At 42.1% G+C, this 27,600-nt stretch overlaps 1 protein-coding gene across 2 annotated transcripts; it reads left to right on the top strand.

Moving 5' to 3' along the window:
• Positions 1–301: 301 nt before the first annotated feature.
• Positions 302–26,647, top strand: LOC310932312 (segment polarity protein dishevelled homolog DVL-1-like; the record flags this gene model as incomplete). 2 transcript variants are annotated; one of them, XM_083895612.1, is made up of 15 exons in its annotated part: positions 302–726; positions 7,940–8,009; positions 10,929–11,050; positions 13,965–14,083; positions 18,223–18,361; positions 19,172–19,265; positions 19,414–19,483; positions 19,584–19,723; positions 20,182–20,258; positions 21,781–21,848; positions 21,987–22,064; positions 22,185–22,319; positions 23,809–23,976; positions 24,104–24,319; positions 26,121–26,647. In XM_083895612.1, exons 1-15 carry the CDS (start codon positions 557–559, stop codon positions 26,645–26,647), a joined length of 2,193 nt encoding a protein of 730 aa, XP_083751738.1. In that variant the 5' UTR covers positions 302–556. The 2 variants fall into 2 exon arrangements, with proteins under 2 accessions (XP_083751738.1, XP_083751739.1); XM_083895613.1 differs by having other exon boundaries at positions 21,781–22,064.
• Between the last annotated feature and the right edge of the window lie 953 nt (positions 26,648–27,600).

The raw sequence follows: 27,600 nt of genomic DNA, 5'->3' as shown, positions 1-27,600 counted from the left end.
GATGCTGTTTATTTTGTATTTATTTTATTGTGTGACCCTAATACTCTTCCGTACACGTTCCACCTCTCCCCTCTTTTGTTCCTTATATATATTTATATAACACACTCATACACTCGAGTGTGTTGTATAACATGGGCCCGAAGGCCTGCGCGCAGCCACAACACACCACCAGATGGCAGCACTGTCTCACCAATTAGCTCGTGAGAAAAAAAAACAAAAAAAACAAGGCAGCAGCAGCAGCAATATTCCCAACTCCATATCGCTGAAGGATGTGGACTGTCCCTTCCTGTTTCAGTGCCGACAGAGCCACCGTAGCGAGACTCGCACCGGAGCAGGAACAAACCACCACAGGCGAACCGGGACCGCGATTATGTCTTTTCGGCTTTCGCCGCGGAGCCTCGTTCCCCACCTCGGTCCGCGCAGGTTTCTGGTTTAAGGGACGCGGTTGATATGTTATTCCGCGGCTGACTGGGGTAACACAAGCGGGGCCTGTTTACTGCGCTGCCAGCCCTTGCGTTTCCTTCGCCGTGTCAATGATTGTCCTCCCCTCACTCTCATGGCGGAGACTAAAATCATTTACCACATAGACGAGGAGGAGACTCCGTATCTGGTCAAACTGTGCGTCTCCCCGGAGAAAGTCACCTTAGCGGATTTTAAAAATGTCCTCAACAATCGGCCCGTCAACAGCTACAAATTCTTCTTCAAATCCATGGACCAGGATTTTGGGTAAGTGGCCACCATTGGCGACGATTATAATCTCGTTATTGTTGTTGTTGTTGTTGTTGTTGTTATTACGTGCTTTGCGAGCTGGCTGTTGTTGTTGTAGCGCGTGTCTAAAGAGTGTATTACAACCGTGACGCGACGCAACATTGTTCCATGTGTGCCATGTCTGCCTCCATGCTCTCCTCCTGGCACCTGCTCATTATTCCAGGCTGTCCTGTGCGCAGTGGAGGACGGACACACACACGCACACACACACACACACACGCACACACATTCTTGTACCTGCTGCATACTGAGGACTGGGTTGCTGACAAAGTGAGGACCAGCATTTCCACTTCATAAATCAACACAATTACAAATATCTACTTCATGAATGACAAAGAACTACTGGTCGCAGTACTATGAAATGTTTTTTTTTGGTCCAAAATTTGACATAAACGTCATAATATACTGTATTATAATAATAATGCATTATGTTGTCCAAAATTTGAGAAAAAAATTTGACCCAAATCTTTTGGTCCAAAATTTGAATTTTCATCATACTATACTATGTCGACCAAAATTTGAAAAAAAAATGTTGGTGCAAAATTTGACAAAAAAGTCATACTATACTGTCATCCAAAAATTGAAAAAAATAAATAAAAAAAAACATTTTGAAAAAAAAATGTTGGTACAAAATTTGACAAAAAAGTCATACTAAACTGTCATCCAAAATAATTTTTTTTTTGAAAAATTGAGTATAGCATGTTAGCAAACTTTTTCGATTCTTTATTTTTTTTTATTTTTTGGTCCAAAACTTTACCAAAACGTCATACTATACTATGCCGACCAAAATTTGAAAAAAAAAATCTGACCCAAAATTTTTTGTCCAAAATTTGAAAAAAAAAAAAATTTGAAAAAAAAAAATTGAAACAAAAAATGTGAAAGTTTTTTTTAGAAAATATTTTTAGAAAAAATTATTGAAAAAAAAAATGTGAAAAAAAATTGTGAAATTTTTATTTGAAAAAAAAATGTGAAAAACTTTTTTGAAAAAAAAATGTGAAAAACTTTTTTGAAAAAAAAATGTCGTTCAAAATGTTTTTTTTTTTGGACAAATTGAGTATAGTATGTTATAGCAACCTAAGGAAGTGATTTCAATGAATACAAAGTGAGGACCGGCCAAAATGTCCTCACTCCGTAAAAATGACCTCACTTTGTTGGTTAAAAACCCTCACTGGTCCTCAGTATGCCGCGAGTACAAGAACACACACACACACACACACCGAGTGTTTGAAGTGATACCGGATCTGTCCAGAGCTCTAATGACGCAGCCCTGCATGTATTACACACATCCAGACCTCTGCTCCATACAGCCACTGCAGCCAGCCCATAATAATCATAATAATCATAATAATAACGTCCATGTATGATATGAACCAGGCGGAAATGTAAATGTCAAAGCTAAAGTGTTGACACAGTCCACACGTTTAACTTCTCAGGTTTCATGTTGTTTGTTTTGGTTTCCTTGTGTGCCTAAAGGTGAGTGAAGCATGTGTTTATTCCTATTTTTTATATGTATATATATATATATATATTCTATTTAAATTATAATTTATGCACAATAGCCCGGGCAAGTTTTATTGCTTCGGAGACACTTAGAAAGTCAGACATAATGGACTGCAGGTGAAACCCAAGAGAGCACAGCAACCGCAAGTAAGTGGTTGAGACCATTATATTATCAATGATCCATTTACTGTAATTGCACCCAAAGGAGGAAATTAAATGTCAAGTGGTCAGCTGTCAATATAACATTGTTTCTTTTTAGTTTTTATATTTTTCCTATGGTTTTTCTCAGTTGACTGAGTTGTAAATAATGTATGTTGATGGGACGGCTGTTTGACTCAATGTTGCTGAATCTAAGAATCTTTAATAATATAATATACAATAATGTGATGGGGACGGAGAGAAATTATTACCTTTTTTTACGAGGAGGTCATATTTATTTGGTCTGCGAGTTGCAACACAACTCATAAAAGCAAAATTACAGATTTTTTTTTTTTTTTTAATTACATTTCCTGTGAATGTAGGTTATGTTGGCCTGGGAAGAAATCATTATATTTAGGTGGCGGTGTGGGAAACTGAAAAGGCCTTTTGCTTTATCACCTTTTTCTGTTGTCGCAGAATTTATGACACACACGCACACACACACAAATATTCACCATTAAGTAGGTGCTTACTAACATGCATATAAGTTGCATACTAGCCCTTTATTAGTAAATAGTAAGGACATATTAACACCTTATGTAGGAAAAAATCTAGGTGGAGGTAGAATAAGGTGTTAATATGTGCTTAATGATCACTAATAAAGGGCTAGTATGCTACTTCTATATGTTGGTAAGCACCTAGTTAATGGTGAATATGTTTTCCCTAATCTAAAGAGCAAAACATTTGAATGATTTCCCTGAAATAGAGGGAAATGTAAAACATTTAAATAATAGCCAATGTGAGAATAGCAGCAGCGTTTCCCCGTCTTCCCCCTCTCTCTCCGGCGTCTTCTTTGTGCGGTCTGTTGCTCTCCTCACGCTCCCATCTGCAGCGTCAGGACTTACACACCGGGTCTCCAAAGCTCTTGGTCTCCGTCGGTCAGCGAGATCCGCTCGTATCAGGCCTCCGTTTGAGGAATGACGTGTTTGTGTCGGTGCCCATTTCTCATTCCGATCTGAACAGTCATACGTGGGCCCACACACACACACACACACACACACACACACACACTAGTATCTCGCACACATGTGATTGGAGGAAATGCATCGTCTAAAGAGTCCCGACGTCACATCATTTCCACTGCAGCCTGATTCCTGCGAGGGAAACTTGCTTTTCCTGGTGAAAGGCTATAGGCTCGGTTTCTCTGCTTTGTCCAGCCCCCCCCAACCCCAACCCCGGCTTCCTGCCTCTCTCCTGCACTGCAGGCTGCTCGCTGGGCCTCAGGTGACCGACAAGCAGATTATGGAAACAAACAAAGTGTGTTTGCTCTCACCACATAGTGAACATGGCTCCAATGTTGCCCGAACACACTGCTACAGTAGGCCCCCGGCTCCTGCATCAACAAAGCACGTGGAGTTATAAATTGGACATGGTCAGAGGAGTGGTTCTTACATATTCGTCATACACCGTTGTCTTCGAGGTGTCTTCGAGAGCACGCGCGGCAACGGCCGCGGCGCCTTTGAATTAAGGTTGAATTTTTCCAGCGCTCTGCGAGTTGCCGTCTGTCACTGGCACAGTATGGAAGCAAGCGCAGTCAAAGGCACAGCGGCTTTCGGTGGTAGCCGTCGTGCCGTCTGTACTGCAAACACACACACAGACAGACAGTATGGCTGCTGGAGAATTAGCTGGGGAGGAATAAGACTGCTGAGCCGAGAGGGAAAAAACATCAAATCCCTCGCAGTTATAGACGGCGTTTGAAATGTAAATCAGCAGTCAGCGCAGGGTCCTCTGTAGTAGACCCCCTGCTGTGCAGGGGAAAAAAAACTGCCATTTTCTTATGAGATGGTGGTGAATTACATTTGTGCAGGGCCTTATCAGCTCTTTAAGCAATGGCTACACAAAAATTGTTAAATGGCTTCCCTCTTCCTCCCCCCCCCAAAAAAAATACAGCACAGTGAACCTGCCATTTCAGCTCTATCATTTCTGATCGCACAATAGAGGCTAGGAAATTAAATGACGGATGTTTCACCATCCATCAGACAGGAAGTCAATTGAGGCTTGGGTTTTTGAAGTCACCTGCTCAACTTTTTTCCTTTTTTTTTTTTTCCCGGAGACTCTTAAGCCGATGATGATATGGCGTTTTGTCGTCGCACACTGGTGGCGAGTGCATTCGGGAGCTCACTATAATGCAAGTCACAGAGGCGCTGAGGAGCTGAGGAAGCAGCCAAGCTGAAGCTCTGAAAGGAACAGACTTGTTTGTGCCTCCTCGGAAAATAGGGAACTGGTTGAGGGATTTTCTTTTTCTTTTTTTTTTACTCCCCTCTGCCAGTTGGTCGACAGGAATGAATAAACGAGCAGTGTAGTGACATACAGTGGACAACAAAAACATCTGTTATTGTAACCCGAAATTGAATCAGGCTTTTTGACTGAGTCCGACTCACGTGTCATATTAAAATCCGTCTATCCACAATCTTATTTGACGACAAACATTTTCCTTCCGTGTCATTAGCGTCCGTGTCCGTTGGTGCCGCCGGCTGACGTTGGCTCCCGACTCCTGCCTCTGGTTTCTGGATTAGACTGTAACTCTCCGACCCTCCTCTGTCTCTCGCAGCATAAACAAACACAACGTCTAATCTCCTCCAGCTACACAAACATTGCCCAGCAGAGGAATATTCAGTGTTCGCCGAGGTACATCTCGTGTCATTATCCTGTGGAAATCCTTTTAGAGCTATTACGGCTGTCAGCTCCTAAGGAGTCACATCTGTGACAGCAGCCCAGACACAAGCTCCTCCTGGTACCTGGAATTTTGTTATGTTGTGGGGACTAAAAATCTGATTTGTCCCCAAAATGTGAAAATGCCCTTTAAAGTTAGGCTGAGATTAGGTTCAGGGTTAGGAATAGGCCCGTCGTGATTATGGAAATGAATGTAATGTCCTCTGAAGTCATGGAAACCAGTTTGTGTTTGTGTTTAGAGTTCAGTCGTGGTGGAATCAACACTCGGGCTCCTGATATCAGATGAAGCTCAAAAGAATGCAGGCCAAGGGTTTTTCATGACACACGTTAAAGACGTCATCTGTTGTAATTGGCATTGTTTCCCGGCTTCCTTTGCTTTCGGGCCCATAATGCAACAGCCAGACGAATATTAAAAGGCTTCATTTTGTACGTTTAGTTCTTTTCAGACATCATAACACGCAGTCTTGAGTGGAACAGCCTGTCCTGTCAGGCACTAGGAAGAAGAAGAAAGCTTGGCTGATATTTTATTTTTATGGGCCACTCCCACATCCTCGCAAGTCACCTTACAGCTGCTAATGTAGCTCGAGACAGGATGCACACTTCCTACCTCACAAGTAGCCGGCGGAGTCAACCTTGGCCTCCTTCCCTTTTCCTCCCCGAGGAGGAACAGGCCGCAGCAGCAGAGTCTCTGGACGTCAGCTCCCGACGCAGGGCTACGTTATCTCTGTCCACCACTCCCTGCAACACAGCAGCAGAAGCAGCAGCGAATATAACAACACAGCTAGCTTGGCTAATCATTTCAGTAGCAGGGAAGTTCAAATAGGAGGGGGAAGGTGGAAAATAAAGCTGTAAAATCACTCTCAGAGGCATCACTGCATAAAATCTTCTTACACTTTCCAGTTTTCCTCAAGTCATGACTTTTCCCTTTTCATGTACATGTTCAAAGTCAGTATGAAATATCTGCAGCAGCGTCTCAGAAATGCTTGGTTATATCATGTCGGGGGAAAACAAAAAAAAAACAAAACAAGACATAAAGACATCAGCTTCAGGGAGTTTTAATGGAAACTGGTTACTATAATCAGGACGTTTTAGCTCCACGTGTGTCAGTGTGTGAAGTGTTGTATCCACTCTCTTACGTATCTTACTCCTCAGCTAGTTACAGACTCTCTCTCTCGCTCTCTGTGACACGAGCCTGGCAGGTGTGATGAACTGTGTCCCAGCAGGTCAAAGGGTAACTGCAAGGCATTTCTGTAGGGAATTTACAGCCAGAGAGGAACACACTGAGGGAGACTTAACACACCAGATCACTCTATTAATACATGCTCTTCTTCTTTGACACCATTGACCACCATTGACCAACTGTCTGTCTGTCTGTCTGTCTGTCTGTCTGTCTGTCTGTCTATCTATCTATCTATCTATCTATCTATCTATCTATCTATCTATCTATCTATCTGTCTATCTGTCTATCTGTCTGTCTCTGTCTGTCTCTGTCTGTCTGTCTGTTTATCTATATGTAAGCTAAAAGAAGACATTGCTAGCTAAGAGAAGACATTGCTGTCTATCTATCTATCTATCTATCTATCTATCTATCTATCTATCTATCTATCTATCTATCTATCTATCTATCTATCTATCTATCTATCTATCTATCTATCTATCTATCTATCTATCTATCTATCTATCTATATGTTAGCTTAAAGTTAGCTAAAAGAAGACATTGCTAGCTAAGAGAAGACATTGCTGTCAGTCTGTCTATATATCTATGTCTGTGTGTCTGTTTATCTATATGTTAGCTTAAAGTTAGCCAAAAGAAGACATTGCTAGCTAAGAGAAGACATTGCTGTCTGTCTGTCTGTCTGTCTGTTTATCTATATGTTAGCTTAAAGTTAGCTAAAAGAAGACATTGCTAGCTAAGAGAAGACATTGCTGTCTGTCTGTCTGTCTATATATCTGTGTGTCTGTTTATCTATATATTAGCTTAAAGTTAGCTAAAAGAAGACATTTCTAGCTAAGAGAAGACATTGCTGTCTGTCTGTCTGTTTATCTATATGTTAGCTTAAAGTTAGCTAAAAGAAGACATTGCTAGCCAAGAGAAGACATTGCTGTCTGTCTGTCTGTTTATCTATGTTAGCTTAAAGTTAGCTAAACGAAGACATTGCTAGCTAAGAGAAGACATTGCTGTCTGTCTATCTATCTATCTATCTATCTATCTATCTATCTATCTATCTATCTATCTATCTATCTATCTATCTATCTATCTATCTATCTATCTATCTATCTATCTATCTGTTAGCTTAAAGTTAGCTAAAAGAAGACATTGCTAGCTAAGAGAAGACATTGCTATCTATCTATCTATCTATCTATCTATCTATCTATCTATCTATCTATCTATCTATCTATCTATCTATCTATCTATCTATCTATCTATCTATCTATCTATCTATCTATCTATCTATCTATCTATGTTAGTGTAACACCAACACCTCTGTCACTTTACTGTTACTGTTAAATCCATCTTTACTGTTTTATGACTCTGTCCTTGCCAGATGGAGTCAGCCGGCCCTTATCACATTAATGTGCTCAAAGTAAGTGCGGCGTGTCCATAAATCAGCGAATACAGACTTCGCCGCTGGCTCTTTTTTCACTTGCAAGGCTTTAACAGTGGTTTGCAACCTTTTTTGAAAGTCGCCGAGAGAGCGTGAATGTATGTCTGAGTACGTCTGGTGTTGTGTTGTTCGGCTGTCGCCGGGTTCTTCTCCTGGTTGGTGAAACTAACTGTGTCCGTCTGCCTCTTCTCCAGGGTGGTCAAAGAAGAGATTTCCGATGATAACGCCAAGCTGCCCTGCTTCAACGGCAGAGTAGTGTCCTGGGTAAGTGAGATTGATGGTGCACCCATTCATGCTGTACCTCTGTGTATATGTCTCTCTCTCATGTGGCTGTGCAGCTTCATCACTTACCAAAGATTATGTGAAGCACTCGTGGATCATGTAAATGTACCATGTAACTCCCCCACAGAGCTTTTTACACACTCATCATGCTGAGATCACTGCATAGGTGCAAGTGCGTCCATTTGATGTTAAACTTAGCCACAGTTTGAAAAAAAAAAAGAGTTTAAAGCGGAACTAGACCGGATGTTCCTATTATCGCAGTTTTTTTGGCGTGTATCTGCGTCATTACCTTGTTTACGAAGCCCTGACGGTTCGAAACAAACAGTTCAGCCATTGCTGAGAACGTTGTGTTTTATTGTAATCTCGGGGCTCAACGAGATCACTGAAAATCCCGTAATAGTTACGTAAACAGCGGTTCTCCTGAACAACTGATCGTCCTGCTCCGGGCACTAGTCCGTGCACATCCGGTTGCGTACATTGAACCGCAGAAGAAGAATAACGTCCGTTGTGGAGGTGTTTCACGAGCGACAGTGTCTTCTGACTCCGGGTCTGACTCCGGTTTAAAGTCATAAAGGGACTGTGGCGGGGAGTCGTGAAGAAGCTATTTTTAAACACTGTTAAAACAATGTTTTGATAATGAGGAGCAGTGCATCCACCGTTCCAGAGGGGGGCGCTGCGCTTCTGAGAACGGATGTGCTGGATAGTACTGGCCAATCACAAGACTCTGTCTCCTGGGGGTGAAAGTTCACTCTGAAACATCGCGGCTGAAAAACACTGTCAGAAAAGAGGATTTTTATCGGCTAGTTTACAGAAACTAGGAGGTTTTTGACCATAAAAACAAGTTAATATATGTAAGTAGACCTCCATAACTAACATATATGTGCAACAGGACCACTCTATGTCACCTTTAATATCACAGAGGAACGAGAAATCCACTATGACTTATCTGGTGTTGTCAATATATGCGATAATAAGACAGATTCGTCCTCAAGAGACAATAACGTTTGTCCAAATCAAATATATCCGTCACGTTAGAGGTGCATTTAATCATTGCACCACAGAAAGTGAATAGAATATTTATAGCATGTTCTCCCACCTCTATAGGGAACAGGTCCTCTCCCCGTGGAGCCAGCATGTTTTTACAGCTAGTCCAGAAAGGACGAACACACAATAGCCTCAGAAAGGCCATTTCACATATTTACATGCTGTCCTCCATTGTAAGGTCATGAGTGAGATACAGCCACACAGTGGTGGCTACACAGATGCGAGGGACTGACTTGTATCTTATAAATGTTATCGAATAATAGGGATTTAAATTAAAATTTCAGTATTATTGCAGTCTAATTTCCTTTTAATATCCAGTTAGAATAAATGTCGACATCTTTATATTTCACATTTGGTGGCGTAGAATTTAAGATGTTTTCTTTTGGCTGCTCATTATGTACATAATGTGAGCAAGATCAGGGCTTTAATAGGAATTAATGAATGGAAATAACACATGTATAAAAAGCCTGTGATAAAAATGAGAAAGCATAAATATTTTAGAAATCTTTGTATTAAAGGTGCCATATGTAAGAATGTGGCCAAAAAACGGTTACTACATTCAAATTCAAAATACTGAGGTTTCGTCTTCTGACGTAACTGGCAACCTGTGGTTGCGCGGCAGCTGAGACTCTACTGACTGCAATGATTGGTAGACGGCGGTAGGCGGCGCCACATGACGCCAAAACATGATTACAAAACATAAACATGATGTGTCATCAAGTCTGCAAAATATTTTTTTGAATGCAAATATTTTGTCTGTACGGTTGTTGTTGGTGAGTTCAGTTTGTTATATGAACATTATTCCTGAGTCTCTGTGACATATTAGGAGGATTTTATGGCCAGTTGATTTAGATTTATTACATAATGCACCTTTAACGTTGTAACTATGTATTTGGCAAATAACAAACTCTATTTACCTTTTTATACCCAAATCTGAGTCGGCACACATCTTCTCCGAGATATCAGAAATTAATCAAACATAACATTCAACCACTAAAACAAATAAATATAATTTGACATCTTAATCAAGAAATAATAATGTGTTGTTACTGTTTTTTGTCTTTTTTTGTTGTTAAACAATACATTTGAAAATTAATGGATAACAATAATAATGATATTTTAGCAGTAAAAAAATAATTTCAGTTAAAGAGCTTTTCCATGGTGTATTACAGAAACTGTTAATATAATTAACATTATATATTAATATATAAAATGTTTCAATGCACATCATTCTCTGTGTATTTCATCCACCTGAAGGTGATGGAAACTGCAGAAATACGTTCACTCTTTGAGAAAAGGGAAGACTCATAAAATGGGTTCATTTAAGTATCCACCTGAGCTTCTTGCATTAGAATAATCACGTATAGTTGTTAGCCTTTCTGTGGCCGCATGCTTTAACGTTCATTATTCTGGTGCAGATGAAAGGAGAGTCACTGAATCTATGGGTCTATTATAGTATTATAGGTCTTTCAAGTTTCTTTGTTGTTAAATGCACAGTCACCAGTCTTCTCTGGGCCTCTCTTTCTTTCTTTATTTATCTTTCCATTGTATAGATTGATCCACACGTCCAATCCAAATATACATAAAACAGACAGGATGTGACGCACTGTAAACTAATAAAACCCAAAATGTAAAACCAATAAAACAGAAACAATAAACAATATAAATATCATATATATGTCTGTCTTTGAGTGTCTCAGTCTATTGAGGGTGTTTTTGATCTTCCTCCTCTCTAAGATACCGGGTCTATAATATTTTTTTTATTGTTTTGTTTGCTCTCGGAGCTGAATACGTCTGATCTATAATGAATCTTTCCTTTTTTTTTTTCCTTCTATCCAACGTCTCTCTCCCTCTCAGCTGGTCCTGGCAGAGAGCGCCCACTCTGATGGAGGATCTCAGTGCACAGAGAGTCATCCAGAACTGCCTCCTCCTCTTGAGCGAACAGGAGGCATCGGAGACTCGCGGCCCCCGTCCTTCCAGTGAGTAGGCTAATTACCGTTTGTCGTGTATGCACAATTACACACACGCGCAGTTAGGCAGATGATGTAGTCGAGCGCACGCGGTCCTCTCAGAACTGGGTCGGCTCTTCTTTTTTCTTTCATTTCACAGCGCCGCCATATGTAGTGATCAGAATGAGGATTGCTTATCAGAGCTCTTCATCATCATCACCACCAGGCAAAAGTGTTAATACAGATCGCTAGTCCAACTCATAGGTGACTATAAATCAGTATAAAACCCATTACTTTTGTTACGTAATGTTTGAAATCTCAGACATGAAGGCACAGACAACCACACGTCCTCAAAGTGTGAAACTGTGTTAAATTTGCTTGTTTCTTGTTTGTCATGATTTGACCACTCCACACTTCCTCCAAATAACCCGAGTTCTGCTTGGTTGCTCTGATATCGGTAACAGATGGATGGTGCTCCCTGTCCTCCGTGCTGACCGAAAGGCCTTTGGGGTCCAATTACTGTTTTATTAAAAGGCTTCACTGAGTGGGAAGCAAAGCTTACATGTTTCTATGCAGTATGGCTTCAGCCTTCCCGTGCTTCAATACCATGCCCTTTTCAGTGCAGCGAAAAGAAATGAAACGTTTTGTTGATCTTCTCTGCCTTTTGAAGTTCAAAATGACGTAAAATCTCCGAAATGTGATTTTTTTTCTGATTATTTTTACCTGAACTCAGACCATTTTTTTTTCCAGACTTGCAGATTAGAGTCACTGCACCAGCTGAGGTAGAAGTCCTATGCTAAATATAACTGGGAGAGCTGGGGTGGACGAGTGAGTGTTGTTGCCGTTGCTTTGCTCTATATTCAGAACAAGCTATCTGTCATGTCTGAGTGTATCTCTTTATCCAGGGTTTGACATCTCAGCTCGCTTTTGCCCTCTATGGGCTGCTGCCTGCTGTTTGGCTGTCAGCTGTCCTGATGATTTTATTGTTCCCAGCCAGCCAGCCTTTCGTTGGGATTACTGCCACCTTGTGGCGTGAAACGAAACACTGCCAGCCCCCTTATCCCCACGTCATCCCCCCCTTCCCTCTCTCACTCTCCTGTTTTTTTTTTTAGTCAAACAGGCGAGCCTTTCTCTCAGAGAAACAGTGTGTGGTGAATCCCCCACTATAGCAAACGCACTCTCTCTTTCTGAAATTAATCCAGCCTTTCACCTTTTACTGCTCTCTGTAAATAGCGAGAATATTATTACCACTTCATTTTCCCTTTGTGCTTTATTCATGCGTCTCGCGTGCGTTTGTCGGCGTGAATGGCCGCGTTTGATGAGCCACACACAGAATAGGTGTTTTGGGGGGGGGGGGGGCTGAGAATGGACACAACTGATGTGCTTTTGCCTGGTAATCCGGATTAACGCGCATTGAAAGCACCCATCTCCCTTTCCCAAGAGGGAGGGGGTGGGGGGGGCGATTGGCATTATTGGTGCAGGGATTGAAAAGGTGGGGGGGGTGGCATTTGTTCCCAGCTGCAGCCTCTTGGTGCCTTTGATAGTCGGATCAGCAGCCACCGATTCACCGCAACACATCGGTCACCCACACTGCTGCCACATCACTATCAGCAGGGGGAAAAAAAACACCCAAAACTCTTCATCATCATCATCATCATCATCATCATCGTTGTGCTAAATTTGCATAAATGTTCTGATCCGTGCTGGTGAAGCCCGGTCCAGGTGCAGCCGTTAGATTCCCCTGTAGCCGAAGCATGTGAGCAGCTTAATCCCACAGAGACGACGCAGGGAAGACACCACTGCACTGTCTGCTGTAAATTGCATTGATCGTCTGCGCACAGCTGCTGAGGTGTGTGTGAGATTATTATTTTTTTTTTTTAGCGTTTCTGTTTCTACAGCATGAACACGGCTAGAGCGGCAACTAACCAATCGATTGATCTGTCGATTATTTTCTCGATCAATCGATTGGTCCATAAAATGATTCTGTTTGAATGATTTCTGTGTTATGTGGGGCAAAGATACGAAAGGAAATGTTCACCTATAAGAAGCTAAAACGATCGGAGATCTTGTTTTAATCATGAAAAACGATTAATCGATTAACTGTTTCAGCTCTAAACTCGACACTCCTTACGCACGGTACGCATCGCGGTCGGTGACACGTCAGTGTGAGTGGGCACGGATGCGTTTTCTTTTTCCCCTCTTCGTGCAGGTGTAAAGTACATGTTGCACACATGCTTAAGTGTGTGTGACAGACTGACAGGCCTGAGTAGAGTTCTCACCAGCTTCGGGTTTCTTCGGTGCCTGCTGGCTGTGTGTGTGTGTGTGTGTGTGAGTCCCCTTAACCCTGCTGCCCTGAGGCCACAGCGTCTCCAGCCCTCTGACAGAATAACAATCTGCCCTCTCGTACCCCCCCCTCCCCTCCAGAACCCCCAGACTCCTCCCAGACCACAAGTACACAGACCCCGGCTTATTGCTCAGCCCACACCTGATCTAACACTTTTTTTTTAATTATTCGATCTGTCACTCTCTCCTGTCCGTCTGTCTCTCTCTCTCCCAATCACGCTGCAGGCACCATCTGCGCTTTCAATAGGTCTCATTAATGCAAGTACTGTCCAGAGTGGCTCCCTCTCAGGGTATCTGGTCATTAATGACACTTAGCGAAAAACACATCACATACCGCAGAACAATGAAACTGCCGTTTTTGGCCAGAGGGATTGAATTTGAAGCAGTCATAGTACGAGTTCCATATTCCCCGAAGGTGCAATGGCAGGCAGAGGGATATTACAACAGACAGAAGTATATCGTAGGTGGGGATTAAGTTCAGGTGCGTTAATCAACCTGAAAGACAGAAACTCTGTGTGTGTTTTGTGCATCATCACGGAGCTGACAATGTGCGTCTCTGTGTGTGTGTGTGTGTGTGTGTGTGTGTGTGCGTGTTTTGCAGCGCCAACGCGGTTAGCAGTCGAGACGGCCTGGACACGGAGACGGGCACCGAGTCGCTCCTGAGCCACCGCAGGGAGCGCGAGAGAGAGCGAGCGCGGAGGAGAGCTCGGGAAACGGAGCGTAAGTTTCATCACCGTGTGTGTGTGTGTGTGTGTGTGTGTGTGGGTGGGTGGGTGGGGGGGAACAGCTGGATTATTTAATGTACAATTATCCTGTCATTTCAGAGGTGATTACATTTCAGTGCCTCCAACTGCACACACTCACTCACTCCCCCGAAGAAAGCATCCAAATCCTCATTAGAGCAAAGGAAGCACGGGGGTGAATAAGTTCACCTGGATCTGCTGTCTGAGCGTGGATCAGGTTCATGGTCACAGGCTGTTTTATAGTTACACTCGGATGTCAGAGAAAACTGTGTTGTTGTTTGACAATTTACACGAGTGCTGTTGTTCAGATACACTTACAGACAACTTTATTAGGTACACAGGACACCCTTTTTGTTCAAAAGCTCCCTCAAACACACACTTTTTTAAACTTGCTTTTAGTTTGTAATTGCATTGTTTTTACCAGAACAACTGAATATATCGTTTTAACTTCACTGTCTGTCTGCACTGAATGTTTGTGTCCGTTTTCAACCACGTTTTTTTTTTTATTGTAAAGTGACCTTGAGTGACAGAAAGGTGCTTTTACATAAAATGTATTATTATTATTATTATTATTATTATTACCTAATATAGTGGCAGGAGTTGCATCCAGATCTTTTTTTTACATACCTTGGTTGCAATGAGTGGTCATTTGTATTATTTTGATCCAGCCGCAGAACTAACACTCACTGGATATTTTTCTCTCTTTAAACCCTACGATCCCTTAAGATCACAGTAGATCAGCTGTTCCTAAAATACTCAGACCGTCGTCCTCTTTGCTACGACAAACCATGTCATTTTCATAGTCACTTAAATCACTGTTGTGCTTAATTGAACCACAGCAGGTTGCTGGCATGTAATCGGCTGATCAGATGTCTGCGTTAGCAGGAAGTTGAATGGGTAATGGTCAACCATTGAGTGTATAAATCCTGTCAGAAATCTGAGTCCACCCTCACTCACTCATCTTCTACTGCTTTATCCTGCTTTATCCTGGTTTATCCTGGTTTATCCTGGTTGGCACCGGTGCCAATTCCAGCTGACATAGGGTGAAACTGGAGAGGTCACTAGTCCATCACAGGGCCACATAGAGACAATCAATTCAATTCAATTCAGTCTTAATTGTACCAAATCATAACACATTATCTCATCACGAAGAGCAGAGAAACCCAACAATTCAAACAATGAGCAAGCACTAGGCATCAGTGGAGAGAAAAAAAACTCCCTTTTAACAGAAGAAGAAATCTCTGACAGAGCCAGACTCAAAGATGTGCAGCCGTCTGCCTCGACCGGTTGGGGTGAAAGGAAAAATAGGGGACAAAGGAGATGTGGGGGACAGAAAGTAACAGTAGTATTAGTAGTTAAATCTCACACTCACAAGTGTCCAATTTGCCTAATCCCCAAATCTGCATGTTTTTGGACTGTGGGAGGAAACCCACGCACACACAGGGAGAACCTTCGACTAAAGCATTTTCTATTAAAACTACTTATGTTACTTCAAAAAACAGCTGAGTGGCACCTGCCAAACTTTAGGATTCCGACATTTCAGCAACGTTTTGCGATGTCCACAACACAAAACAGGATACTGGAAAAGTTTTTTTATCAACAGAATCAACTCTCCAAAACTTTTACCACTCCTCTGCTCAGCAGGCAGCGATTTTTAGCAAAATGAGTTGAATTTATGACAGGAAGTTATAAAGAAACAGTCTGCTGTAGCAGAAAAAAAGCCACTTGTCTCTGCTCCTCTCTTTGTATCCTGAGCTCCAGGCTCATTAACCAAACACTCTGCAATTAATATCTCATCGTACAGGTTGGGGTTTTTCGGGAGAACTTTACTCTAATAAAAAAACAAAAAAACACATAATCACATTCACTGATTTAATCACAATCCCTATCTGCTCTGAATCTTGTGACTGTGCTTTTGTTATGACTCGGCTAAGGACGCCTCGTCGCTGCTGTTGTTGTCGCCGGGCCACCGCATCAGAACCACAGCTGACAGCCGACTGCCAGCTGCACATCTGTTGCCGTGTGGGCGATAATAACCTCACGTCTAATGAACTCTGTGTCTTGTCTGTCGTTCTCCACCGCGTTTACACCGAGCTTGATACGAAACAGACGCTGACAAACAGATGACAATGTGTCCCTCACACACACACACACACACACACACAGCTTCACACACACCTCACGTACTGTATCTCCGCCTGCTATCGTGCGAGACGACTTGTTAGCTGATTTCATGGATCATAAATGGAGCCCCGCGGTGACCCCGTGAAGTGTAATTCAATTTGTCTCCTGGTTTCTGTCACGGTCACGTGGTCTGGATGCGGTAGCTCCGCCTCTTCGCCTCGCTGCCTGCAGCATCAGCAGCAGCAGCAGCAGCAGCAGCAGCGGCAGCAGCAGCAGCAGGAATTCCCCTGTCACCTTATACACACGCTTCGAGCTGCTTTTGCGTCTCTGTGTGAACACTGGCTGCTTGACAGCGATCAGTTTAAGTGCCGGTAAACACATCTCTTGTTGTTTTCTGCAGCCATTTGAGTTTGAATGGATGAATAAAGTTGCAGTTGAAGATTTTTTAGGAGGGTGAGCCGGTGAGCCGATGTAAGACCCCCCGAGGGCAGCAGCGGTGTTATGGGATATGATCGGTTTTCAGGTCATGCGTCTTCAGCTGCTGTAAGACAAGACTCTGATATTCTGTTATTACTGTACTTTGTAGCAGAGGACATGAAATATCAAACCCCCCCAAAAAACAGAAGAAGCTTTGCCACTGGATTACTGGCATTATGCTGTTTAGTGCTGGCTGGGATTTTGTGTTTGAGGTCAAAGAAGTCATGGTTAAGCCAAAGCGCTTCTGCTTGTGTTACTGCTGAAACTACTGCTGGTGGTGGTGGTTTCACCTGAGGCAGGGACCGGGGGAGGACGACGCGTCATCTCGAATCCCGTATTATCTTCTCAGTTATGGAGCAAATCATGAAGTGATTGGTCAGAGGAGACAGATTAGCAGTCATTCTATAGCTGTGCACCATGGGAGGGAGGGAGGGAGGGACGAGGAGATACTTTCTCCTGACTCTGAGCTCAGTTTCTCTGTGCGTTCACATGAGACAACACTGTTGTCTTTGGTGAGACGGATTTGTTGTCTTTTCTCAGGTGATGGAATTTAAAAATCTTATATTTTCTATAGCACAGATAATAGGATTTTTTTACTTAGTTTTATGCTCCTGGATTGTACGACTTTAAGGGTAATATTACTACCTTTATTACTTGTTAACCTTTATATTGTTTATTCTTTTAATGTGTTGCTACATGATAGAGTTTATCGGTTAAAATGATGACATCTGTCTGTTCTTTTATTGCCTTTTAAATGTCACAAGATCACAAGTCCTTTGTGTCTCTGAAGCGACTTTTCTCTACTTCATAGTCTGTATTTGTGTGTATTTCCTGCCTTGTAGACAAGCTGTGAAGTCTGTGAGCGGTCGGCCGGTGGGCAGGGACCATCTGGGGCTTAGGCTGCGTTTTAGGGAAGCGATCGACACAGACTTAGCAGAGAAACAAAGGCACAGATTTCAGTCTTGACTCGGTGACCTTTTTTTTGTTTGTTTTGTTTTAAGAGCGTGGGAGGAAATATGTTTGAGTGAATCCTCTCGGTGGATGTCCTGTCTCTGTGCTGGTTTGAATGTGTGTGCGCGCAGTAGCTCGGCTTTCGTAAGAGCACCTGCTGGGGCGGAGCTAACGATGGGAACGACCACATTGCTGGAATGTTTTGCTTGCTCTCGGCGAAAGCGCTGGCTGCCACGCCCTCTTTGCCTCATGAGATCTTTCCAGCCGGTTCGCTGCTACCCCGAGACGTCACCACCTCAGTGGCAGTGTACGTATGGATGTGGACAAGGCGGTCGTTGTCTGCTGAGAATTCTGTTTCCTTCTGACACAGATCTAGGTTTTCTTTGTAAGAAAGTGATGTAGAGCTGTGTAGGACAAAATAAATCTCATCTAGCTCTCAATCTGCTGTACTTTCTAATGGAAATCTCTTAATTTACTCCCTCTGCCCTGTTCTGTTCTGACCCCATGATGAAGAGCGTGACCTTCCGCCGCACTCACGGCCGCTCTATCCTTTTCTTTCTCCAGTCCCTCGCATCAACGGTCACTCTAAATCAGAGCGCACCGCAAGGGATTCGGCCATGGGTTACGACAGCGCCTCGGTAATGAGCAGCGAGCTGGAGTCCAGCTCCTTCGTCGACAGTGAGGAAGACGAGGATGCAAGCAGGTAACACACACTGCTCGTACTGAACACAATGTTGAATCATTAGCTGTTGTGATCTGTTGTTTTAATAGTCTTTAAAATAATAGCAACATATCTCTTCAATACTTCTGCAATAAATGTCATCCTTCTGTGTGTTTTCCTTGAAAATACATTACTTTTTTTGCCTTTATTGTGGCAAAACCGCCAGCATTTCAGGATGCAGCAACGTTAAATCACAATTCACGACAGAAGTGAATCTTATTTCATAAGATATCATCTTTTTTGAAGGCAAAATAGATGTGCTTTAGTGGGATCCAGTTTGCAGTTTGAATAACAACACCTTCAAAATTAAACAAAATATTAAGAAAAAGCACATTGCACTGCAAACAACGATCTATTATCGTTTGGTCTATAAAGTGTCAGAAAACGTTAAAAATGTCTATCAGTGTTTGTCAAACCTGGAAACAATGATATTCTCAAATGACTTGTTTTTGTCCACAAAATAATTCACTTTTAATGATTTATTTGTTATATGGAGCAAAGAAATGAAGAAAATACTCAGATTTAAGAAGCTAAAATAATCAGAAATCTTGTTTTAATTATGAAAAAGCTTCAAAATATCAAAATAGTTGATGATTAATTTAGTCGAGTAATTGTTTCAGCTCTAACTGCAAATGTCTATACTTTACAGGTAAACAGAAAAATGTGGAAAAGTGTTTTTTTTACCATACCATATATTCAAAACGTAGTCCATTCTCTTATTTTTTATATACTTATCTCTTTCTCTCCTGTTTCCTCCTTATCATTTCATCACTCCCCTCCCTGTGTTTTCAGGCTCAGTAGCTCCACAGAACAGAGTTCCTCTTCACACCTGATGCGCCGACACAAGCGGACAAGACGGAGGCACAAGGTGGCCAAGATAGACCGGGTGAGACTCGCCTCAAAGACCCGTCACCGCTCCTGCTGAAATGAAAATTGACGCCGTGCGCGAGGAAAACAGACGGCGAGAGCTGATTGATATCGACTTTGTGCCACGCTGACTTAAACCTGACTTTGCCCTTCTTCTGCTTTTCCAGTCGTCGTCTTTCAGCAGCATCACAGACTCCACGATGAGCCTCAACATCATCACGGTCACACTGAACATGGGTATGATGTGATTTGATTATTCCAACCACAAATACTGCACTGTGTACGCATGACTATAGTTATAATGTCTGACAATATAACTGTGCTTCCTCCCTGACAGAGAAGTACAACTTTCTGGGTATCAGTATTGTTGGTCAGAGTAATGACCGCGGCGATGGAGGCATCTACATCGGCTCCATCATGAAGGGAGGAGCTGTGGCTGCTGACGGCAGAATAGAACCTGGAGACATGCTCCTCCAGGTAAAACAAATGTGTTTTTTTAAGCTTCACAAATTGATCATACAACTAGTTTGCGGTGTGAACACTCGCACATAATGAGATCAAAGTTTTTGTGGCCTGTTAGAATCCACTTCCATTACAAGGCTGGTTCGTAAAAAAGGCTGTAATGTAATGTCTGCCTCTCCTTTTCCTTCCTGTTACTGCCTCTCTTTTGATCTCCGTGGCTCCACTCACTTCAGCTGATTACAATTTGTTATTGCACCAACACTCATAATAATATAGGTTTTCACTCATGCATCCCATAGCAAGCAAGCTTAGGATTTGCAGGCATCTGAGCACTGCGGAGATTAAAGTGTGTGTGAGCACATTTGAGTCCTCTGCAGATTTCAGTATACACCATAAGTCATCGTCACACAACATATATACGTATGTGAGGCACGGAAGTGGAAAAGTTGATCATGTGTTGTCTGTCGAACCAGGTGAATGACGTAAACTTTGAAAACATGAGCAATGACGACGCGGTGAGGATTCTACGAGAGATTGTTTCCAAAACTGGGTAAGACCATTAAACTCACGCCGAAGGGGCTCCCTCTACTGATCGGGATCGAAAGTCATCTTACATACTGAAAGATTGCTGTTGGTGTGGCCCCTGATTGATCAAATTTGGGTAGAAACTAGTTGCAAAAATCCCTGTATGCCAAGTCTCATATGTGATTCATACACTGACTGTGTACGTCTGATCAGCCTTTGAATTTGAATACCACACTCCTTATATTTTCATGGTTTTCATGGTGTTGAGATCTCATCCCTTGAGTTTACAACACTAAGATGTGGAATATGACCAAGAAGAGAAGCTTCAGAAGCTGAAAATAAGTATTATTATTAACAGAATAACAATGTTATTCTGTTTGTCAGCCTGCAAAGTGGATTAAAAGGGAGTAAAATAAAGCAACAGTGTAATCTCTGGATGGTTATACATGTTCAGAGCAACAGTGTATACACTAACCCTCTATAACAGGGGTGTCAAACTCAAATACAGAGTGGGCCAAAATGTAAAACTGAACAAAGCCGCGGGCCAAGGTTGAACAAATTAACCTTTTAATAGGGACCCAAACAAGTTTTGCATTGAATATTGAACAAGCAAGGCTTATATAACTTTAAAGTGACATGCAAAATCGAGTTTCAAATAATAATAATAATAATTAAAAAATATCAATGGCATATCAAATAAAATTTAAATAAAAATTGAATGCACCCTAAATACAGGATAAGTGGTAGATAATCGATGGATAAAAATTGAATGCCTCTTTTCTATTTGCAGCCTTCTGAGGTAAATATCAAAATAAACTTTTTCCACAGGCTAATAATAAATTTGAAAATAAAATAACATTAATGAATGAATCAAACATTCAAGCCTTGAAGTAGCAAGAGAAAGTGCATGAATAAAACGTTAATTATTGCTCAGTTTGCTCCACTGATTTGCTTTAACAATGAATATGGAACAAGCAACGCTTATATAACTTAATAGTGCAAAATCAACTTTCAAAAAACAAACGAAAAAACATCAATGGCATATTAAATAAAATTTAAATAAAAAATTGAATGCCTCTTTTCTATTTCCAGCCTTCTGAGGTAAATATCAACATTAACTTTTTCCACAAGCTAATAAATTTGAAAATAAAATAACAATGAATACAAAACAACACCCAGAGCATTATGGGATTTGTAGTATTAGCGGTGAATGCGGTGTTACAGCGGCGGTGCTGCTGTATAATACCGGCAGGCCAGCTCTAATGTTAATTTGATATTGCCTCAAGGGCCAAATGAAATTACACGGCGGGCCAAATTTGGCCCGCGGGCCAGAGTTTGACACCCATGCTCTATAAGATGAACATACACATTATCTTGTGGTGTCACCTTGTATTGATTTGGTGTAATTAGGCTTCTAGAGACTGAAAACAACAACTTGATTTCTGTTTGCAATCTGACTGTTTAATAATAATAATAATTATGTGTGGATATTTGGCAAAAAAAAAAAAATTCTTTCTTGATACTTATTTTCCAATGTTCTTCTCTAGTCCTATTAGTCTTACTGTTGCCAAATGTTGGGACCCGTCTCCGCGGAGCTACTTCACCATCCCTCGCGGTAAGGCAAAGCTGTTTTGCAGTCACACGAGCAGATTTATTAGCAAAATACCTTCTTTAGCAGATTGTTATTACATTGGGAGCAGTGTAACTGATGCCACGTCCTCAGGGCTCAACTGCAAGTTGTATCATTTTGCAGCTGAACCAGTGAGACCCATTGACCCTGCGGCCTGGATTTCACACACCACCGCCCTGACGGGACCTTATCCTCACTACGGTAAAAAACAACCACTGCCTCGATCACAATATCCTCTCTCACGTAACAATTGTGACCTTTTTTTTCTTTTTTAACATTTCAAATGTTCCGAATTTTTCTCAAACTCTTCTGCCCTCACAGAGTTTGACGACTTGCCTCTGTCCGTGAGTAAAACAGACATGGCGACCATCGTCAAGGTGATGCAGTTGCCCGATTCTGGCCTCGAGATACGAGACAGGATGTGGTTGAAGATCACGATCGCCAACGCGGTCATCGGTGAGAAAAGCTGAAACGGCTGAAACCTAAAACAATATCTATACAGATCTAAATATGATTAAATCTCTAATCTCGTAAATACAGTGTTGTGTTTTGGTGTTTTGTAACCATAGATAGATAGATAGATAGATAGATAGATAGATAGATAGATAGATAGATAGATAGATAGATAGATAGATAGATAGATAGATAGATAGATAGATAGATAGATAGATAGATAGATAGATAGATAGATAGATAGATAGATAGATAGATAGCAATGTCTTCTCTTAGCTAGCAATGGCTTCTTTTAACTAACTTTAAGCTAACGGATAGATAGATAGATAGATAGATAGATAGATAGATAGATAGATAGATAGATAGATAGATAGATAGATAGATAGATAGATAGATAGATAGATAGATAGATAGATAGATAGATAGATAGATAGCAATGTCTTCTTTTAGCTAACTTGAAGCTAATAGATAGATAGATAGATAGATAGATAGATAGATAGATAGATAGATAGATAGATAGATAGATAGATAGATAGATAGATAGATAGATAGATAGATAGATAGATAGATAGATAGATAGATAGATGATAGCAATGTCTTCTCTTAGCTAGCAATGGCTTCTTTTAACTAACTTTAAGCTAACGGATAGATAGATAGATAGATAGATAGATAGATAGATAGATAGATAGATAGATAGATAGATAGATAGATAGATAGATAGATAGATAGATAGATAGATAGCAATGTCTTCTTTTAGCTAACTTGAAGCTAATAGATAGATAGATAGATAGATAGATAGATAGATAGATAGATAGATAGATAGATAGATAGATAGATAGATAGATAGATAGATAGATAGATAGATAGATAGATAGATAGATAGATAGATAGATAGATAGATAGATGATAGCAATGTCTTCTCTTAGCTAGCAATGGCTTCTTTTAACTAACTTTAAGCTAACGGATAGATAGATAGATAGATAGATAGATAGATAGATAGATAGATAGATAGATAGATAGATAGATAGATAGATAGATAGATAGATAGATAGATAGATAGATAGATAGATAGATAGATAGATAGATAGATAGATAGATAGATAGCAATGTCTTCTTTTAGCTAACTTTAAGCTAACAGATAGATAGACAGACAGATAGATAGATACCAATGGCTTCTCTTAGGTAGCAATGCCTTAGCCTAGCATTGGCTTCCTTTAGCTAATTTTAAGCTAGCGGATGGATGGATGGATAGATGTTCTCAGTACAACACAAGTATATCTCTGGATTTTAACACAACAATTTTCATTACCGTCCTGCATTGAACTGCTGCTCTTCGGCCTTATATCTATTCAAATCCTGTATTTTGTATGCTCTTCTAAATTGATTTACATTAATTCATCTGTTAGACTGTTCCATAATTTAACCCCCGAGATTAAAACATCAACACCTAAATGCCTCTGTGTGTGTGTGTGTGTGTGTGTTTCTGTGTCAGGTGCTGACGTGGTAGACTGGCTTTACTCCAGAGTAGAAGGATTCAAGGACCGCAGGGATGCGAGGAAGTACGCGAGCAGTCTGCTGAAACACGGCTACCTGAGACACACCGTTAACAAGATCACCTTCTCAGAACAGTGCTACTATACCTTTGGGGACCTCTGCCAAAGTACAGCCACTTCTCTCACTGTGTCACTAGTGCATCTTCTTTTTTGTATGAATAGAGCGATTGTACTAAAGCTCACTCTCTCTCTCTCTCTCTCTTTCTGGTTGTGTTTTTTTTTTTCTCCAATAAGACATGGCATCGCTCAATTTGAACGAGGGATCCAGTGGCGGAGTTTCTGAGCAGGACACTTTGGCACCGCTCCCTCCCACCAGCAACCCATGGCCCCTGGGCGGGCAGCCATTCCCCTACCCTCCTTTTCCTTCTGCACCCCCAAGCTTCCCGCCAGGATACTCAGACCCATGCCACAGTTTCCACAGTGGGAGCGCAGGAAGCCAGCACAGCGAGGGTGAGTAATGAGGACGAGAAAGACGGGCCTTTGAGTTTTCCAATCAGGTTTTAATTGATTAATGTGATTATTATTTCTAATCAAACTATTTCATAGTGATGTCACGTACACATCCTGTATTATTACGGTCCACTCATGAGCATCTTGAGCTCTGCAGTACTGGGTGTGTACTCCAAAAAAAAATCAGCTTGAGTCGATTAACACCTCATCATTTCTCTCCATCAGTTTCTCCGACGATCTTTCTGTTTTCAAATGTGATATTGCTTTCCGTGGCTGCTGCATGGTTTTTGATACCTGCATTGAGAGTTTTTTTTTTTTTACATTAAGTGGGTGGCTGTGATAGTGTCGATCGCGGTATACGGTACATTTGAAACCAGATAATACGAGATAATGATCCGTTTCATGTTGCCATGATCTCTCAGTAACTGTCGTTGTTTTGAGTGATTCATCCAGACATATTCATATCATTCTCTCAAGTGGTTTATCGGCGGATTTGTTTTTTTTTTAATGAGATAAATAGCAGTTTTGACACTTGCAAACAAAGTGACCAGTGTTACTTGTTTGTTTAAATATGTGCATGTGATTTTTGAGGAGCAGATTCATCATAACTTGGAAGATTTTTTTTTTTTTTTTAGAGTTGGAGCAATAACAGCTACGAGCTGATGGGGCCAAAATGTAGGAGGTACGCGTTAGTTAGAGTGGGAAGCACTGGGCTGGGAGGTGTGTGTAATTCTGTTGTTCCCTCTGTTTCTGCTGGGCAACGGTAGACTGAAGGAGGCGGTAGTCCCAGGACACTGGGGGAACCGGTAAGCCTGCTAACCCCCTCTCCTCTGCTCTCTCTGTTTGACCATCTATGCTCTCAAATTTTTTTTTTATTCTGTTCCTCCTACTTTTCTTCTTCTCCACTGTAGCTTTAAAATATATTTTTTTAATGTCCTCCACCCATCCCATGTGTCTGCCTTTGTCCGTTTGTGTCCTGTGTGTGTGTGTGTGTGTGTGTGTGTGTTCTCCCTCTCTCTGCACCTCGCGGTGCATGTGTTTCGTTCTGTGCTGGGAGGTGCATGATGCAAGGATGATCACTCACACAAACTGTGTGCTATCATTCCCACAGAGAGGGGGCGCTCATGCACCACTTTACCCAGTACTGTTGGGCTCACTGCGGCAGGGGAGGCGGCGTGGAATGTTTGATTTCGCAGCGGCTTGTGGTACACCTCCATCAGTATGACTCCGCCAGTGTGTATTTACCAGCACTGAGGCCGACATTTAAATCAAAACTGAAAATGTGACTGAACTGAAAAAAACTGTCATTCTGCATTATCCTCACAGTGCTGTGTAGCAGTGTCTTTCTGGTGCAGGTGTGTCATGTGTTAATCTCTAATCTGTGAATGTTTCAGTATTTGTATGAACATCAGGATGAGGTCCGTGGGATTAGCTGCTGCAGGTGGAAACGCGGGGGAGTTTGGAGATAATCATGTTTGACTGTTGTTAAATTGCATTAGACAATAACACGTCACACCTTCAACAAAGTAACATGGAATCTATTTAGTGGCATTAAAACAAACAACACAACTACAGTGTGACACCAAGTCATCTTGGACTTTTCTTATTTTGTTTAACGTGTGACCTTCCGCCTTTATATGAATCAGTGGCAAAAGCAGCTGATTCTGAATCAGCTGTCGCTCATGAGTTGGAGCTGCTGACTGTGTTTTCGTGTTTGAGTGCACGTGTTCTACAGAAGGCCACGCTTCCATGTTTATTCCTTTCTTTCTTTCTTCCTTTCTTTCTCTGTCCGTCTCAACAGGAAGCCGAAGCAGTGGATCCAACCCCAGTGCGGGCAAAGGTCGACGCTCTTCCCCGCAGGAGAAAGGTCACAGGTCAACATGCAGCGAATCGGAGCCCGCTGTCCGCGGGGGGCGCCGCGGCGACCGGTCGGCGAGCCAAACGAGCCACCACAGCCACGCCGTCTCCAGCCACAGTCACGCCCGCTCGGGTCTCAGTCACAGTCAGTCCCACAGGAGCCACACGGTCTCGCAGAACAGCCACCCGTCCTTCACCTACAGCCACGCCCCGTTCACGCAGCCGGCGCGGCCGGGCGGCTCCTGCGCCCACAGCGAGCGGAGCCACGCCTCCTCCTACGGCCCCCCAGGTTTGCCTCCTCCCTACTGTCTGGCCCGCCTGGCCCCCAAGACCTCGTTCAGCAGCAGCACGCCCCCCGGAGCGCCCCCTGGGAGAGAGTTAGCCGCCGTTCCTCCAGAGCTCACCGCTAGCCGTCAGTCCTTCCAGCATGCGATGGGCAACCCCTGTGAGTTCTTTGTTGACATCATGTGACAGGACAGTGCCTTTAAAAGTCATTGAGCACAAAATAATTCTCTGACCCCACTCCCTTTTTTTTCCTCTCTTTCCTCTCAATCTTTTGCCTCTGACCATCTGTTAGTTTCAGAATGCGGACACTGACAAGCCCTCTACCTAAACCCCACCCTCTCCGCTATCTGTCTGCCCCTCTGATGTCCACACAAAGGATTACAGCAAGGCAGCAAGAGCACAGCAGAAGGGCGTCCTGTCACAGATGCAAAACACGGGTTCCTCTGTGACTGAAAATCTGCTTTCGTATCGATGTGACATGTACAGTTTGTGAACCGTGAATGGTATTCAATGTGGTGATTCTTTAAAGTTGCCATGCAGACGTTTTTTTTTTTTTTTTTTTCTCTTTCCCCTGGGAGTGTGTACTTGATGTAGGATCTTTTCTGTTTTTTCTGCAAGACCTTTAAGCTGACTGGGCCTGGAACTCAATCCCCCAGACCGATTACCTTCAGCCTGCACTTAGGAACTTTTTATTTTTCTGGGCCTAGAATCTGGATAAGAATTAAATCTGTGCATACTGATAAAAAAAAAAGAATTAGCTTGTTGCAGCAAACATGTGGCCCCATTTCTCTTTAAGCTCTTACCTGCCAATTCACAGACAGTGGATTTCATCCGTTTCATAAAAAGGAGGCCCTGAAGTCAGCCGTCGGCCTAACTCGGCTGCATATTTTGCATGATTGTCTCAACTGCTTTAAAGAAAAGAAATTTTTATTACTACGTTTTCGTTTTAAAGTATTACCATGACTGGGAAAGGGGAGGGGTTATCTCTTGCCAATGTTCTAAAGGAAGAATCTGTACACTGGATGATTTTTTTTGTTTGTTTGTGATGTTATTTATGTGCATTAACGGTGTCATACATTGGCTGACTGACAGACAATCAGACATCACCCTTTTGTGAATCGGTGGCCAGCGTCCGCTGT

The sequence above is a fragment of the Microchirus variegatus genome, assembly GCF_963457635.1.
Source record: "Microchirus variegatus genome assembly, chromosome: 9".
Classification (NCBI taxonomy): domain Eukaryota; kingdom Metazoa; phylum Chordata; class Actinopteri; order Pleuronectiformes; family Soleidae; genus Microchirus; species Microchirus variegatus.
The sequence above is the reverse complement of the archived record's forward strand: the minus strand, read 5'-3'. Positions and strand labels throughout refer to the sequence as shown.